Source organism: Chroicocephalus ridibundus, chromosome 9 (assembly GCF_963924245.1).
Source record: "Chroicocephalus ridibundus chromosome 9, bChrRid1.1, whole genome shotgun sequence".
Taxonomy (NCBI): domain Eukaryota; kingdom Metazoa; phylum Chordata; class Aves; order Charadriiformes; family Laridae; genus Chroicocephalus; species Chroicocephalus ridibundus.
Genome location: NC_086292.1, coordinates 4,892,946 through 4,909,924, shown reverse-complemented (window position 1 = coordinate 4,909,924; position 16,979 = coordinate 4,892,946). Strand labels below are relative to the sequence as shown.

The following is a 16,979-nucleotide window of genomic DNA, read 5'->3' as shown; positions in this document are numbered from 1 at the left end:
GGCTGGCCGGGACAATAGCGGGAAGCCGGGTCTCTGGCGGGCTACGGCGATGGCTATTGTTCAGCCGGGCATTTCCACCGCCCCCCGCAACACGTGTGCGGGAGCCACGCTCTTGCCCCTCAGGTGATGGCTTTACAGGCTGCCTGTTTGCCTCTGGTTTCTATTTTGGGGGGCAGGTTCCTCACACGGCCACGTGCAAGGACTGGCCGGGTTCCTGTAGGGGAGACCCAGCCCCAGGTGTTGGCCCCCAATAGCGCTTACAGCCCGGGGAGGCCAGGAGCGGGTGCTGGGTCTATGAATAAACTGACCATTTTTGTAGCTTCTCTGAGCAGAACTTTCCACATCCTCCACGCGTTTCATTCTGTTTTTCTCCCCAGCTGGCAGGCTCAGCATCCCCTTGGTAATTGCACTCCATAGCTTCATTAACAGCTGGGCTTAGGACACTTGTGGTTAATGGTCCAGGTCCTAGGTAGCTGATCCCAGCAGAGCTGTCTCCGAGTGTACGGAGATGAGCAGGGAACTGGATGGAGGCCCTTGGGCGCCTCGCCACCCTCACCTAACTTACCTGGAAAGAGCTCTGCACAAAGAACCTGGGCATGTACCACCTCTGGGTGGTCCTCCAGCTACCGCCCTGAGGCCAGCGAGTGTATCTGCCTGTGGAGACCTGACCCATGGCCTTTGAAGCGTGTGGAGGGGATCGAGTGAGATGCTAGATCTGCTGTACCACCATATCGGTACAGCTTTCGTGCGCCTGGGGGACCTCTTAGCTCTCCCTAGGGAGCTGAGAGGCTTTCTTGACCCTGGGGAATCAGTGGGAGAAGGGAGTCATTGACGAGCGATCAAGGCATGTGTAATGTATTGCCCGATGGGATGCCAAGATATCTCTTGGGCAGTGTTAGGGAGGTGGCCACTCTCCAAAAACTGCCATGAGAAGGCGAGATGTTCCCTATCTCCCTGCGGTGCATGCAGCCGGGACACCCGAGGAGGGACAGCTGGGAGGAGAGCTGTGCGGTGGTACCTGCGTGGGCGTGTGAAAGCGCTGTGAAGGGCTGGTGTTCATTTCTGAATCAGCTCATCTCATCCGAGTGCTACAGCCAGCCCAGCACCCCACCCCCAGCACCCTATCCCAACAGGAGCCTTTTCCGTGGGCTTTAATTGTCCCGGGCACGCCAAGGTCCCCGGCGTGGTGATGGGGTTGCTTGTCCTGCGACGAGGAAGCGGTCTGAGGAGGAGGCGATGCGAGGGGTATCTGCTGTGTGACACTGATCCCCTCCCAGCATCTGGGCTGCCAAAAGCCCTTCTGCTCCTGGCCTGGTGGGGCTTGCTTCCACCCCTCTCCTCTGCCCAGTCCATCCCTTCCACCTCTGCAATGGTTTTGTGCTCAGCACCAGGGCATCCCCAGCCCCTCTGCGTATTGCTCTCTGCTGGCTGCCTCCTGGAGCTGTGGGCAAAAACAGGAGGAACCACTGTCGGGAGCCAGGGTTGAGTCCTGCCTGTTGAGAGCTGCATCCCGGCGAGACCATCCCTCTCTGTAGGTTGCCCTCCCTCAGCCACGGCTGTCACAGGTGGCAGCTCCCGGTGGCAATGTGATGCTCCAGCCTTCCCGGCTTCTTCCAACTCATACTCGTGGTCCAGGAGCCTCTCACGCCTTTCCTCTCCACTGCTTCCCCAGCTCTCCATCCCCAACGCCTCTCCTCCTCTTGCTCCTCACAGCATCTCCTTCCTCCCACGCTCACCACCGTCCCTTACGCCCGGCCGAGTGGCTGTCTCGGAAACAGCCGCTGATTTTTTTTTTTTCCTCTTGCTTTCCTTCCCAGACTCGTTGTTCCCTCTCGACATCGGTGCTGTGAAGAAGGACCACAGCTTCCTGGACCAGGACTCCCTCAAATCCCTGTGCAGGTAACGCTCTCTCGTGCCCCTTCATGGCAGCGGAGCCAGGGCAAGGATGTGCCCCAACAAGGGCTCGGGGCGGCTGCCCACGGTCCCCCCGTGCAGGTTCAGCCGTGGGTGCTGCGAGGTGCCTGCCTTGCACCCCATCCGCGGCTCGCAGCCTGCTCGGGCGCTCTCGTTCCCTGTACAAGGAGGAGTTTGGACGCCTTAGGCTTTGGAATCGGGAGGCATCGCTGGCTGTTGGGTGGTGCCAGGGAAACGACGGCGTTTTTTTATTTTGAACTCGCAGAGCTCCTGGAGAACGGAAACATTTCCCAGGAATGATTCTTCTCTTGGTGTGGCTTTTGGGCTGTGTTTCAATTTCAAGCTTGGGTAACTCCAGCCGGGAGAGACGGATTGGAAACGAGTTGGTCAGAGCTGAACTCTCAAACCGAGCAGGGGAGGAAAGAGAGACGCGGTTCTGCTGTCCCCGCTGCCCGTGCCCTTGGTGGCACCTCGCGGGCTGCGGTCCCCAGGGGAGGGAGCCACGTCTGCCCAGGGTGCGTTTTGCGTTGCTTTATTTGGCAAGCTTGCTTCGTAACGGGTCTGAGTACGAAATGGAGTTTGGAAACCGTCTCTCTGCGTCCGAGTGAAGGGGTCTTGCTCGGTTGTTGGCGTAAGGCAGATCCAGGTCAAAGTGCCTGTGGATGAAATGGTGTCTGCGGACAGAGTTTCACTCGGTCATCAGGCGTGTGCCACCCGCGAAAGAGAGAAAACACACAGCGGGGGATTTGCTGGGTGTTGGCGTAGCGCGAGGTGCCGCGTGGAACTCGCACGCTGCTAATTAGGGTCATTAGGAGCTGCGGGTGCTCGCGGCGGCGGTTCGGGAGCTGTGGGATTTGCTTTGCGCAGGTGAGGTCTGTGCCGGCGGGTCCCTCCTCTTTCCTGGAACAGGCGCTCCGTCGGCTGCTCTGCCCGAGGATTTCTGCGTTCACAAGTGCTCGCTGCCTTGGCGTGACGTTAGTCATCCCGGCGCCTGGCAACGCGGCCCGGCCGTACATTTTCCACGAGGACACGCTACTCCTTGCAGCAGCAGGGCTGAAAATAGCTCGGGGAGATGCCGCCGGGTGTGCTGCTGCAGGGGAGGCAGGGTGTTTCGGGGGAAACTCTCCCAGTGCTGACAGCGTGAGCGCGAGCAAACACCCAAAAGGAGGGACCCCCCCAAACCCTGTCCCAGCCCCTGTCTGTTTGGATGGGCTACGTGTCACACTGGCCAATGGTGACTCAGAGCTGCTTTGGCTTTCGAGCCACATCATCGTGCCCGTGCCCCCGCGCTGACTCCACGCTGAGACACGACCGTCGCCTCTCGCCGTCCCTCCCACACACGCTGCTGCCGAACGGAGCGGACAGGGGATGGGAAAATGGTCTGTTACTCATCTGTTTTCCCAACAGAGAGGTTTTTGTGCCGGGCAGGAGGGGATCCCCTGCATCGCTTCCCGAGTGCCTGGCGAGCTCCTGGTTTTCCCTCCTGTTGGTTCCGGCAGGGTGGGAGACGGCGAGAGGTCTCTGACCATCCCTCCCCGTCTGAGCTTTCCAGTCCTTTTGTGGTCGCCTGTCTGGCCACAGGAGCTTCTGAGATTGTTTTGCTCTGGTAACCTGGAGCAGGTCATCCCTGCCCGCTCGCAGGACCGGTGCAGCTGGATGAGCCATGCAGGGCAGCAATGTCCTCCGCCACCGGAGCCGTCACTGGGGTCCCTGAGGTGACCCTGTGCAATGTTTGCCTAGCAAAAGGGCTAAAAGGACACTGGAAAATGCAGCGCCTCCAAGAAAATGAATCCCCTGGACGTGTTCTCTCCCCCTTTAGCGCACACGTGCTCCCATCTCGCTCCCTCTGCCAGATTTCATGCTTTTAATCTTGCGGCAGGATGCATGGCAGGACCGTGCTCTTGAGGGGTTTCAACGGGATTGCAAGAGGGACGTTAGTCAAATTTTTGGTAATATGCCCCTGAAGTTTGTTTTTCGGCTGTGCAGGCGTGGTACTTGCATGCTGGAACAAAAGTGCTTGCAGTAGCGTTCGTGAAGGTGCTAATTAAAGTGAATTAACTGGAGATTCATTCGCTTGTGTAAAGAAGAAAGCCAGGACTTGAAGCTGTGGGCTGGAGAAAGGTGAAGGGTCCGGGGGGGGCGGTCAGCCCTGCCCCGAGGGTGCCTGGCGGCTGTGTTTGAGGGAGGGGGTCTCTCCGAGCCCGCAGGGGGTTTGCCCTCAGAAACGGCAGAAATGGCCCCGGCATCCCTCGAGGCCGGGATGCTTCTCCGCGGGCAGCGGGGTGGGGGTCCCGCCTGCCCCCCGCAGCCATCGGTGGGGCCAGCTCGTGGCCAAGGCAAACCCTCAGCAGGGCGGAGGGAGCCGAGATGCCTGGCAAGTGCCGCCTTAGAGGTGGCTAGCACCCGTGTGGTCCTGCTTGCCCCGTGGCGCCGTGAGCGGTGGGAGATGGGCGTCCTTTGACGTCCTTCGGTTGCGGGAGCACAAACGCCGGGCGCTGGGGGCACCGCGCTCCCTGGGGAGCGGGCTTGGAGCCGCACCAGGCGCCACGTGTCCCTCTCATCCCCCGGGCTGCAGCTGCTGGGTGACAGGTGACAGCAAACAACAAGGGCTCTAAGACAGAAACAGGAAAAAAAATATATAAAAAACCCCAAAAAAATAAAAAGCAAGCACTGTGGCCCCAGGAGGGGCCAAGACCAGGGTAAAGCCTCTCTTGGTTTCTTGCAGGAGGCTGATGACCCTGAACACATGTGCCTCCATGAAGCTGGAAGTCCACTTTCAGCGTAAACAGGTACGTCCTGGGCGTTCAAGGGCAGGCGAGGGGCTGAGGGGCGCGGGGTAACGTGTGTGCACTGGTTGGGGCGGCCGTCCTGTGTCCAGTAATAACACCGGTGTGCTCCGGGACCGCCCCTGGGCACGGACCAGCGCCCGGCGGCGGCTGCTGCTGCTTGATTTGTTTCGCTGTCTCCTGGGGCAAACGCGGCCCCGGAGGTGTTTGGCTGAGTTAGCGGGTGCCTGTGTTTGCCCTGCACCCACGCAGCTCTCCGAGGCCCTGGCAGTGGCAGTCGAACCGCAGGAGTTATTAGACATGAGCTGGGACAGCCGTGGTGGTCCCAAGCTGTGTGTCTGCAACCGGCAGCATCGCCCCGGGGGTCCCCGCTGAGCCGGGCTCTGAGCGCCCCCCCTGCAGCAGCACGTCTCCTGACCCTGGAGGGACGGGTGAAATCAGCCCCTCTGTCACAACAATTAATATTGGCATATGAATAACAAAACCTTTTTATATTTCCCTTAATGAATCATACATTTAAAATGCACACCAGCTTGGTGTTTAGCATATGGAAATCATTACGTGGGTGTTTTCCCTGCTTGTTCTGACTGCCCTTCTTTTGGCGTGGGAAGGGATGCTGCCCTGCATCCCTCGCTGTGCTGTGCTGCTGTGTCTGGCCATGGGTTCGCAGGGAAGCTCCGTAGGGATGTCCTGACTGCCTGTAGCTATCCAGAGGTAGCCTGGAAGCAGCACCTTCCCTTCTCCGGTGCATTATGGCCCTTGGGCATGGGCAAAATGACGCCTGGTGGCTCCACTGCCAAAGAGGACAGTGGTGGGTTTAAGGGGCTGTCCTGCGGCTTTGCGGGGGTGCTTGTCCCAGAAGAGCAGGGCAGGAGGACGCTCCGACCCTCTGTGACTCTACCTGATTGCTTGTCCCCTGTTGTCGACCACCTGCAGAATGAAGACTCCGAGGAGGAAGACCTGTGTGCCATCAGCGACCGGTGGGCTTTTCAGAGGGACAGCAAGAGGTGGTCGCGTGTGGGGTCGGTCGACGTCCTGTCCCAGGGCTCCGAGGTCCTGAGCTCCACCATGCGCCTGGCGTCCAGCCGCGAGAGCGTCCTCACGGACCTCAGCACCAACGCAGAGGCCGTGTCCCTGCACAGCAGCGGCAGCGCCGGCAGCACGGGCGGCACGCTGGGCATCGGGGCCGCGCCGCCTGGCTCCCCGTCCCCCATCCACGCTGCCACCGCCATCGCCACCTCCAGCCGCAGCTTGAGCGAGCGCTCCTTGCCGGAACAGCCCTCGAGCTGTGACGAGGGCTCCAAGGAGAAGCCAAAGAAACGACGGTCTCGCAGCTTCTTGAAGAGGATCGAGTCCCTCCGAAGGAAGGACAAAGAGAAAGCCGACCCGGACGAGAAGGTGGCCCCATGTGGCAGCCTTATGGCCACACCAGGATGGGACTCCCTGAAAACTAATGGGGACCTTGCAGCCACCAAGGGCAACTCCCCTAAAAGAGGGATATCTGCCTCTTTCCATGGCAAAAAACACTTCTTCTCGGTATCGTACAGGACTAACCGCTTGCTAGGCTCAGGCAGGAGCAAGGTGAGCTCTGCCTCGAAACGCAGCGGAGTCTACCTGGAGGACTACAAAACTGATGTGACAGCCAGCGGCAACTGGGCTGCTGGAGACTCCCAGCACCGGCAGACGCGCCGGGGGGACTGCTTGGTCTACATCCCCCGGGACCACAAGCCAGGCACCTTCCCCAAATCCCTCTCCATCGAGAGCTTGTGTCCCTTGGGCGGCAGCTCCCTGACCCACTGGAAATCAGGGAATGTGCCCGTCGGGCTGGTGGGAGGTGGCGGGGGCGGCAGCAGCAGCAGCGTGGAGGGCTCGTCGTCCCCACGGGGCTTCGCCTGCCGCCGGCGGCGGGGCTCCTGCAGCTCCCTGGGCAGCCGGGTCAGCGTGTACGACAACGTGCCGGAGTTCGGCAGCAGCGAGGATTTCTGCAAGGAGGACGGGGAGGTGACCTACGAGAACCTCGACGACATACTGCAGCACATGTGGGGGCTGCAGCAGAAGGTGGAGCTCTGGTATAAAGCCATCTCCCCTGACCTGGCTGGGGAGGAGAGGGGTGAGGAGGAGGAGGAGGAGGAGGAGTCGTCGGAGGAGTCGGACTCGGGAGGGGAACCCTCCAACCTGCACTTCGAAGAGCGATCCATGTCGGACGTCGGCACCTCTGCCAGTGACTTTGACAGCACGGGCAACTCCCTCAACGAGGCCGAGGAGATTGAGATGCGGGAGCGACGGGACTCGGGGGTGGGAGCATCGCTCACCAGGCCCTGCAGGTAAGTGTGGGCTGGGGCTGGGGCTGGGGCCGCGTCTTCCTCCCCTCTGCCATTCTTAGACCCCCACCTGCAGTACCGCGTCCAGCTCTGGATCCCCCAGCTGAACATGGACCTGTTGGAGTGGGTCCAGAGGAGGCCACGAAGATGCTCAGAGGGCTGGAGCCCCTCTGCTGTGAGGACAGGCTGAGAGAGCTGGGGGGGTTCAGCCTGGAGAAGAGAAGATTCCTGGGAGACCTTATAGCTTTCCAGTATCTGAAGGAGGCCTACAAGAAAGCTGGAGAGGGACTTTTTACGGGGGCATGTAGTGATAGGATGAGGGGTAATGGCTCCAAATTGGAAGAGGGGAGATTCAGATTAGATATTGGGAAGAAATTCCTTCCTGTGAGGGTGGTGAGGCACTGGAACAGGTTGCCCAGAGAAGCTGTGCCTGCCCCATCCCTGGAGGGGTTCAAGGCCAGGTTGGACGGGGCTTGGAGCGACCTGGTCTGGTGGGAGGTGTCCCTGCCCAGGGCAGGGGGTGGGAACTGGATGATGTTTAAGGTCCCTTCCAACCCAAGCCATTCTGTGATTCTTAGGAAGGGGTTGGTCATAGAATCATAGAATCATAGGGTTGGAAGGGACCTCTGGAGATCATCTAGTCCAACCCCCTGACAGAGCAGGGTCACCCAGAGCAGGTTGCACAGGAACGCCTCCAGGCAGGTTTGGAATGTCTCCAGAGACGGAGACTCCACCACCTCTCTGGGCAGCCTGTGCCAGGGCTCTGCCACCCTCAGGGGAAAGAAGTTCCTGCTCAAGTTTAGGTGGAACTTCCTATGGTCAAGTTTGTGCCCGTTACCCCTTGTCCTGTCGCTGGGCACCACTGAAAAGAGCCTGGCCCCATCCTCCTGACACCCACCCTTTCAGTATTTATAAGTGTTAATAAGGTCCCCCCTCAGTCGTCTTTTTTCAGACTGAAGAGTCCCAAGTCCCTCAGCCTTTCTTCATAAGAGAGATGTTCCAGTGCCCTCATCATCTTGGTAGCCCTTTGCTGTCCCCTCTCCAGCAGTTCTCTGTCCTTCTTGAACCGGGGAGCCCATAACTGGACCCAGTACTCCAGATGTAGCCTCAGCAGGGCAGAGCAGAGGGGGAGGATGACCTCCCTTGACCTGCTGGCCACACTCTTCTTGATGCACCCCAGGATGCCATTGGCCTTCTTGGCCACGAGGGCACATTGCTGGCTCATGGTCATCCTGTTGTCCACCAAGACTCCCAGGTCTCTTTCCACCGAGCTGCTCTCCAGCAGGTCAGCACCCAACCTGTACTGGTGCATGGGGTTATTCCTCCCCAGGTGCAGCACCCTACACTTGCCCTTGTTGAATTTCATAAGGTTCCTCTCTGCCCAACTCTCCAGCCTGTCCAGGTCTCTCTGGATGGCGGCACAGCCTTCCGGTGTGTCAGCCACCCCCCCCCAGCTTTGTGTCATCGGCAGACTTGCTGAGGGTGCACTCTATCCCCTCATCCAGGTCATTGATGAATATATTGAAGAGGACTGCACCCAGTACTGACCCCTGGGGAACACCACTCGTCACTGACCTCCAACTAGACTCTGTGCCCCTAATCACGACCCTCTGAGCTCTGTCTTTCAACCAGTTATCTATCCACCTTACTGTCCATTCATCTAACCCACTCTTCCTAAGCTTCCCTATGAGGATGCTGTGGGAGACCATGTCGAACGCCTTGCTTAAGTCAAGGTAGACCACATCTACCGCCCTCCCCTCATCTATCTATCCAGTCATGCCATCATAGAAGGCTATCAGATTAGTCAGACATGATTTTCCCTTGGTCCTGGACCTGCCGGTGTGTTGCCGGCCAGGGGACCACCGCAAACCCATCTCCCATCCCGTGCGTGCTTCTGCAGCAGGGATGCACGGCCCGTGGCTCGGGGATCAGCACCGGAGCCGTTGCTGGGGGGGATGCTGACCGGTGCCCTGCAAGCCCTGGCTTGGTGATCGCCCTTTTCCTGGCAGGGGGGAGATGCTGGGGGCCCGGCCCGGGGGTGCGGTGCGGTGCGGTGCGGTGCGGTGCGGTGCGGGCAGGGGGAGCGCAGCGCGGGGCACTGCTGCGCTCTGGTGGCTGCAAGCCACCACTGCCAGCCCTGCTGCTGCTGCTGCTGCCTGTGATGGGCAGGCTGCGACCTCTCTGCCTGCACAGACCCGTAATTAAATGGTTTTTCGTTTACTAATAACGGGTCTAAATGAAGGAGGCACTTTCTTGCAGTGTGATGGTGCTCTCTTGGGCTTTCCCTAAGAAAATTCCAGCCGTTGCTGATTTTTTTTTCTAGCCCTTGCTAGGCTGGTGCTGGAGGGTGATATACCTGCAGGCAGGCATGGAGGGATAAAGAGGGCTGGGTTTTTTGTTAGCTGGGAATGTCCCTTCTGGGCTTGGGGACGCACTGGAGGAGCTGGGCAGGAGCCTTCCCGGAGCAGCACGGACTTGGAAAGGGTGTTAGCAGGTTCCCAAGAGAGCACTGCCTCCTTGGGGTGTCTTTTCTTCTTGAGAAAGGAAGTGTTGGAGATGTCCCCTTTGCCATGGCGTTGCTCTGCATGGCGGTCCCGCAGGGATGTGTCACCCCGAGCATCTGAGCCCTCCCCAGGTCTCCGGGCAGGGCTGGAGCCCAGCACAGCCCTTGGGTGCTGGGACGGGCGCAGTGAGCCCGCGCAGCCCCACGGCTCTGCGGGGGGGTGCAAGTGAGAGGATGCTGGGTGTTTCAGGGGAACCTGGGGGAGGGAGCAGTCCTTCGAGGCAAGGGAAGGCATCTCTTCTGCTCTCCCTGACACCCCCTCGCACTGGGTTTGTGAGCACCCAGGGGGAGGAAGCAGCACGCGTGGCACTGGGGCTGGGGTTGGTACCCCTGGGCTCAGCCCGGCTGCCGCTGTGCCCACACCTTCCCCCAGAGCAGCGGGTGCTGCGGGGAGCGAAAGGCCCTTCCCGGGGGTCTCCAGCTCCGTCACCACTGTCCTTTCCCTGCAGAAAGCTGCGCTGGCACAGTTTCCAGAACTCGCACCGGCCCAGCCTAAACTCTGCCTCCCTGGAGATCAACCGCCAGTCCTCTGCCCAGCTCAACCTGCTCCAGAAGTGCTCCCTGCTCCGTCTCACGGCCATCATGGAGAAGTACTCCGTGCCCCACAAGCAAGCCTGGACGTGGTGAGCTGGTGGGGAGCGGGGCCGGGACGGTGCCCTCGTGGTGGGCGCGAGCTGCAGCTCTGCACCATGCCCAGCGCTGCCTCCCAGCCTGGGAGCAGCTTCGGGGTGCGAAAACGGTGGAGAGGGAGGGGAAAAAAAACTGAAACAAAAGCTGGCTTTGCCCTGAGTGGCTGTGGGCATCCTTGCAAGCGTGAGCTGGGGGCTGACACCTGCGTCATCTGCATCTGGGAGGGCCGCAGGCATTTGTGGGGCGTTAAAAATGCTGCAGCAATGTAAGAGAGCAGGGGAGTGGTTTCCTTTCGTAGCCAAGTATTAAAGCGTTTTGTCTTAATAAAAGGTGCTGTGGTTCCTGCTCAAAAGCTGCCTTGCTTATATTCAAAACGTGGCAGAAGCGCGTGTGTACGTGTGTGTTGTGTGTCCTGCTCCCCTCTGCGAGGCGGTGCTGAGGGAGCCATTCGTTGCACTGACGTCTGTCCGTCCCACCCCGCAGGACCGTGCCCAAGTTCATGAAGCGGAGTAAAGTCCCCGACTACAGGGACAAGGTGGTCTTCGGGGTGCCGCCCATCATCAACGTGCAGCGGACGGGGCAGCCCCTGCCCCAGAGCATCCAGCAGGCAATGCGCTACATCCGCAGCCAGTGCCTGGACCAGGTGATGCTGCGACCATCGCCCGTGGCTGCGGGGCGGCTCTGAGCCTGCTGCTGAGCAGCAGCGCTGTGATTTGGGGGAAGAACAAAGCTAGCTTGCAGGGGTGCTTTTAGTTCACCTCTTGCGGCACTTGGCTGTGGTGAAGCGAGAGTGTGAGATTGTCTGTGGGAACTCCATGCCCACTGGTGTCTCCTCGGCCATCCCTCACTTCGGCTTGGCCTCTGGGTTGCAGGGGAGGGAGGTTTTTGGGGAAGGGGCTTCCTCGCCTGTCCCATGGGAGTCCACCCGGGCACCTGCTGGGTCGGTGCCCGCTCTGTGCTGGAGCACCAACCCGCTCTTCCCTGGCAGGTTGGCATTTTCCGAAAGTCAGGGGTGAAGTCCCGGATTCAGGCGCTCCGGCACATGAACGAAACCAGCCCTGACAACGTCAACTACGACGGGCAGTCGGCGTACGACGTGGCTGACCTGCTGAAGCAGTATTTCCGTGACCTGCCGGAGCCCATCTTCACCAGCAAGCTGACGGACACCTTCCTGCAGATATACCAGTGTAAGTGCTGGGCTGGGACTGGTCACCCCTGGGCTGGGGATGAAGGTTGGGGTCTCCAAGGGAGGAGGCATCTCTCTGTTCATTCGGACAGAGGCAGTGGAAGCAGGTGGTGGCCCGTGGGGATGGATGCTCACCATCAGCTCTGCCGCAGTCGTGTCGAAGGAGCAGCGGCTGCAGGCGGTGCAGGCGGCCGTTATCCTCATGCCGGATGAGAACCGGGAAGTGCTGCAGACCCTGCTCTACTTCTTGAGCGACATCGCCTCCGCGGAGGAGAACCAGATGACCGCCGGGAACCTGGCTGTGTGCCTGGCCCCCTCCATCTTCCACCTCAATGTGTCCAAGAAGGAAAGCACCTCACCAAGGTAAGGGTTGGACTAGCTCTGGCCTCCCCAGCCTCCCTGCAGCCCCCGTCTCCCCATCACCCCTTCCCTGTCCATCCTGGGAGGAGGCCACTGAACCGGGGCAAGACATGGTGGGAACGTGCATGCTCTCACACAGCCCCCCATCGCTCTGCTCTGCTTTGCAATATGGAAGTCCCCTGTTCTGCAACGCAAAGCAGAGCAACGGAGGGGCTAGAGGCGGGCAGGATGCCCACCCGGTCCCAGCAATGCCTGCTCCCCCACAGGGTGATACATAAGAGGGGCACCATGGGGAAGCCCGACCAGAAGGACCTCAATGAGAACATGGCTGCAACGCAGGGGCTCTCCCACATGATCACCGACTGCAAGAAGCTCTTCCAGGTGGGTGACTGCGGCGTGTTCAGCTTGGCGTTGCCCTCCCTGGGCGCTGCCAGTGGGAGATGAGACCTCACCAGCAGGGTGCTGGTCTTGTGGAGTCAGTATGGGGCAAGATGAGGGCACCCGTCCTTCAGTGGGGCAGCTGCCACTGGTTGGTCAGCCCTAGGAGCAAAGCCCAGCTGCATCTTGTTGTGGTGCAGGTCACAAGCTGCAGGACGTATGTCCAGGGAGGCTGTGTCCCTAGGTGGGATAAGGAATTGTGATTTTCTGGCTGCCCAGGAGCACTCACAAAGTCCACGTAGGATGCCTCTGGCTTTCTGAAGATCTATATGCTCTTGGCTTGTAGGTATCCCATGACATCTTGCTCCAGCTGAGCAGCTCGTATATGGCAGCAGATGCTTACCCCCATCCCCTGGCTGACTTCATGTGTCAAGGGGAAAGCAAGGATTTACACTCCTACTTCGAGCAGAGCGTCCAGAACCTGCTCAAAGAGTCGTCGGAGAAATTCAAGGGGTGGCTGAGCACCCCAGGGCCCCTGAACACAGAGCTCTCCTGCAAAAAGGTAAATGCCACCGTGTGGAGAGGGGCTTGGGGTCACATGGGGAAACATGTACAGGGTGACACGAGTCCTGCGGGCACCTGCCAACCGGCTAACAACCCCATGGCATTTATTTCCTTCGGTGAGAAGGGATCAGCAACCCCTTCCCTGGCCAGAGGGGAGGCTGAGAGATGGACAGCTCTGGAATGGAGGGTGCCCTGTGCCCAGCAGTCCTGGCAGAGAGCCCACCGTGGTGTTGTTAGCAAAGCAGCTGGTTGCCTGCATTCAGCCCCTCTCCAGCAGCTGGAGCAGCTCCCATCCCATCCCCTCCCGTCCCATCCCACAGAATCACAGGATAGTAGGGGTTGAAGGGGGCCTCTGGAGATCATCTAGTCCAACCCCCTGCCAGAGCAGGGTCACCCAGAGCAGGTGGCACAGGAACGCCTTCAGGTGGGTTTGGAATGTCTCCAGAGACGGAGACTCCACCACCTCTCTGGGCAGCCTGTGCCAGGGCTCTGCCACCCTCAGGGGACAGAAGTTCCTCCTCATGTGGAGATGGAACTTCCTATGGTCAAGTTTGTGCCCATTACCTCTTGTCCTGTCACTGGGCACCACTGAAAAGAGCCTGGCCCCATCCTCCTGACACCCACCCTTTCAGTATTTATAAGTGTTAATAAGATCCCCCCTCAGCCGTCTTTTTTCCAGACCGAAGAGCCCCAAGTCCCTCAGCCTTTCTTCATAAGAGAGATGTTCCAGTGCCCTCATCATCTTGGTAGCCCTTTGCTGTCCCCTCTCCAGCAGTTCCCTGTCCTTCTTGAACCGGGGAGCCCAGCATCCCATCCCTTTCCTAACAAGCAGATGTGACAGTGCTGCTCCATGGCAGTGGGAGCCGTTGGTAAAGGCCCTTGGGGGGTTAGCACTATGGGAGTCCCACGGGACAGCCTGCCTGACCCTTCCCTCGGCCCATCAGGTTGGGGATGGGCACCCTCTGCGCTTGTGGAAGGTCTCCACGGACATCGAGGCCCCTCCCGCCACGGTGCTGCACCGGGTGCTTCGGGAGCGTCATCTCTGGGATGAGGACCTGCTGCAGAGCAAAGTAGTGGAGGCCCTGGACAAGAACATGGAGGTCTACCACTACGTCACGGACAGCATGGCACCCCACCCGCGCAGGGACTGCGTGGTGCTCCGGTGAGGGCAGGGAAGGATGCGAGTGGGAGGGTTTGGTGGATCCCATCTGGCCCCAGCCCTGGCTGCTCCTCCCTGGGATGTACGGGCTCCCCAACCTCCCTGCTCCCCATACGGACTGGGTGGGGACTCAAGGACAGGCGCTGAGTGGGGCCGCTCTGTCCCGCAGGCGCTGGCACACGGACCTGCCGCGGGGAGCCTGCCTGCTCATCTCCATCTCGGTGGAGCACGACAAGCTGCCGGTGGAGGGAGGCGTCAAAGCCATCGTGCTGACCTCCCAGTACCTCATCGAGCCCAGCGCCATGGGCCGCTCCAAAGTGACCCACATCTGCAGAGCTGACCTCAGGTAACGGGGACCTTTGGTGCCGCTGCATCAGCTGCTGGGGGGGTTGGTGGAGCAGCAGCGGTGGTGGTGGTGGGACGCAAGAGCTGCTCGTGTCCCTCCACTTGCCTGGCCTGGCAGCAGGGGCAGGGTTACAGCTCACACAGTGTGGTGTCTGCTTCCCCGGAGGGAAGGGGGTGCTGGTCTGGGGCCAGTTTTTAGCAGCCAGAGGGTCACTAGGAAAGGAGCCACCAGCCACCAGTGCTGGCAATTCTTCCAGTGGCTCTGAGTGTGGCAGTAAGTCCCTTAGAGCTTCTGCAGGAAACATGGGTTCCCCTCTGGATCTGAAGGATGGCATTCACACTCTGCTGTGGCGAGCTGTGCTGGGGTGTAGTGGTGTAAGGATGGGCTGATGCAAGGGGCAGGCTGGTTGTCATTCTGGCACAAGCCCCGTTGGGTCACAGATATTTGTCCATTTTTCCACATGTTGCCTTTTCTGTCCTGTTAATGCTCCTTCAGCATCTTGTAGTCCATCAGAGTTGGAGCTACGCTGAGTGCCTGTCCCGGAGCAAGAAGCAGCATTCTGCTCCTTAGTGCTGGTCTCTTCTGCCCGCTCACCCTCCTCCTGCCTCTTCCCTTCTCCAGGGGCCGGTCTCCTGAGTGGTACAACAAGGTCTTTGGCCACCTCTGCGCCATGGAGCTGGCGAGGATCCGAGACTCTTTCCCAGCCCTGAGTCCCAACGGCCCCGAGACGAAGATCTGAGGCTCCAGGAAGATGCTTTGTCCTGTCAGACATGGACTTGCCGGTGGATCGGGGCTGGGGCTCTTGGAGGGGAGTGCCATGCAGGCAGCTGGCCGCGGAGGGGGAGGCAGAGGCTGGCACGCTCGCGAGCACATATTTATAAGTGTCCTTTTACCCTGGGCTGGTCATTCCTCATCCCACCGCCTGCTGCTGCTTCGGCCACCCCTTGCTCAAGCGCTCCGTGCAGCAGGTTGTCCACGGAGGCGAAGCCGTGCAGCCCGTGGTCCCCGCAGGAGGGGTTGGTGAGCAGCGGGAAGGAGAGGGGCTGTGGGGGTGACAACCCCCCCGCCATCCCCCGGGAAGGCAGCCTGCGGGCAGGGCTGGGAGGCAGCTGGCCCAGCTTGAGCTGGGTCTCCCCTCCGTGCGAGCCGGGAGCATGTCCCATGGGGACGAAGGTGTGTGGAGCGGAGCAGGAGGGTGCGGAGGCGTGGGAGAAGCGAGCCGGGAGGACGGTGCCGCGTCCGTAGGTGGCAGGTGCTGTTGGGAAGCGAAGGGTGGGCAGCGAGGGGGGAAATGGTGCGTGCGGTGTCACGGGGCAGGGACGGCCAGGGAGGCACTGTGAGAACCGGTGTGGGAGTGGGAGAGGCTGCTGTTCTGGGAAGCGGCGGTGGGGGGGGGGCTACATCTAGACATCCTCAAGTGCCAGCCCTTGTCGAGTGGTAGAAGGAACCTGTTGCCATTACCTTTGGTGCTGAATTTCACAGGAGAAGAAAAAGCCCTCCAGTCCTGTGTCTTGCTTTTATCAGCTAAAAGCCCTCTATTGTGCATTAGGTTTCGGTGGAGGCTGGATGGACGATGTTCCCAGCCAAGCCCGTCCCTCGAAACCAGCCTACCCATCGTTTGGAGGAGGCAGGACATGTCTAGAGCCCCAGAGCAGCTGCCCTGGTAGTTGGCTACAGTCTGGGAAGGGGCAATGCCCCACCGGGACGGTTACGAGGAGGCACCTCGCGAGGGAGGGAGGGAGGGAGGGACACAGCCCACGGCAGCTCCTAATTCCTTGCTGCTTGTTGGGATTCACGTTGCGCTGCCCCGGAGAGGGGAGGAGTGCGGAGCAGCCTTGCCAGCACTGGCTGCACCATGGCAGCTTCGGCCGAGGCAGGGCTGTGCTCATCCCAGCTCACCGCACACCATCTGCTTCCTTTAGGCAAGCAAAGCATGGTCGCCCAAGCTGGGCAAGCACGTGCCAAGCTCGGTCCCGTCCTGATCTCTACAGTAAGTTGGGGAGGTGGATTTGTCCTGGATTCGCCCCTCTTTGGGTAGCTACAAGTGGCAGAGCCCATGTCCCTCCTGGGTGCAAACCTGCCTCCTTACGCTACTGCCTGCGGAGACGTCCATTCCCCATCCCATCCCTCCCTTCCCTCCGCAGAGAAACCGTCTGCCGGAGCTAACAGCACCCAGGACCCGACCTGGTTTCTCCCTTCAGGCAGGGACCCAAGTTACCAGACATCGTTCCAACTGGAAGGCAATATGACCCACGCCGGGGAATGATTCCCAGTGTCAGTTTTGCCGTAACACATCCTATCTGTCTCTCCTTCGGTGGGGAAAAAAAAAAAAAAGCAACTCAGCCTGTATTCTGTGTTTTTATATATATATTTTATATATATATAAAAATATAACTAACATTTGAGGGAGTGATTTTTTTTTCTCCTAATATTTTTTTAAAGCGTTTCTTTTTTTCTATCTATAAATACTTGTACAGTTGGAATATTAATATATAACTCTGGCAGTAGAGCTCAGTGCCAGGTGATGCTCACTTAAAAGACGTGTATTTTGTATTTAAGGGACTTTTTGTTTTGTATCATATGCAACCGCAACAGATTGTTTGACTAGGATCGGGGCGGCTCTTCCCATCCGTGTAATTAATAAAGTACTAACAATATCTGCTGGCTGATGAGGAAACCTTCACGCTGAGCAATTCTCCAACACAGGAGCATCCCAGGGCGGATCATACGCTTTCTTGTGGGGTGGGGGAGCTGGAGGTAGTGCCTGGCGGG

General features: G+C 59.6%; 1 protein-coding gene across 7 annotated transcripts in view; it reads left to right on the top strand.

Annotated features, from left to right (window-relative positions):
* Positions 1-16,864, top strand: part of STARD8 (StAR related lipid transfer domain containing 8) — an 86,639-nt gene extending 69,775 nt beyond the window's left edge. For all 7 annotated transcript variants that reach the window (XM_063345976.1, XM_063345979.1, XM_063345982.1 and 4 more), the window contains 12 exons: positions 1,818-1,899; positions 4,640-4,703; positions 5,637-7,024; positions 10,034-10,207; positions 10,698-10,857; positions 11,203-11,401; positions 11,553-11,763; positions 12,027-12,141; positions 12,485-12,700; positions 13,647-13,864; positions 14,031-14,207; positions 14,829-16,864. In XM_063345976.1, the coding sequence (XP_063202046.1) occupies positions 1,818-1,899; positions 4,640-4,703; positions 5,637-7,024; positions 10,034-10,207; positions 10,698-10,857; positions 11,203-11,401; positions 11,553-11,763; positions 12,027-12,141; positions 12,485-12,700; positions 13,647-13,864; positions 14,031-14,207; positions 14,829-14,946 (3,122 nt within the window). In that variant the 3' untranslated portion in view covers positions 14,947-16,864. The remainder of the gene's footprint in view (positions 1-1,817; positions 1,900-4,639; positions 4,704-5,636; positions 7,025-10,033; positions 10,208-10,697; positions 10,858-11,202; positions 11,402-11,552; positions 11,764-12,026; positions 12,142-12,484; positions 12,701-13,646; positions 13,865-14,030; positions 14,208-14,828) is intronic.
* The last annotated feature ends 115 nt before the right edge of the window (positions 16,865-16,979 follow it).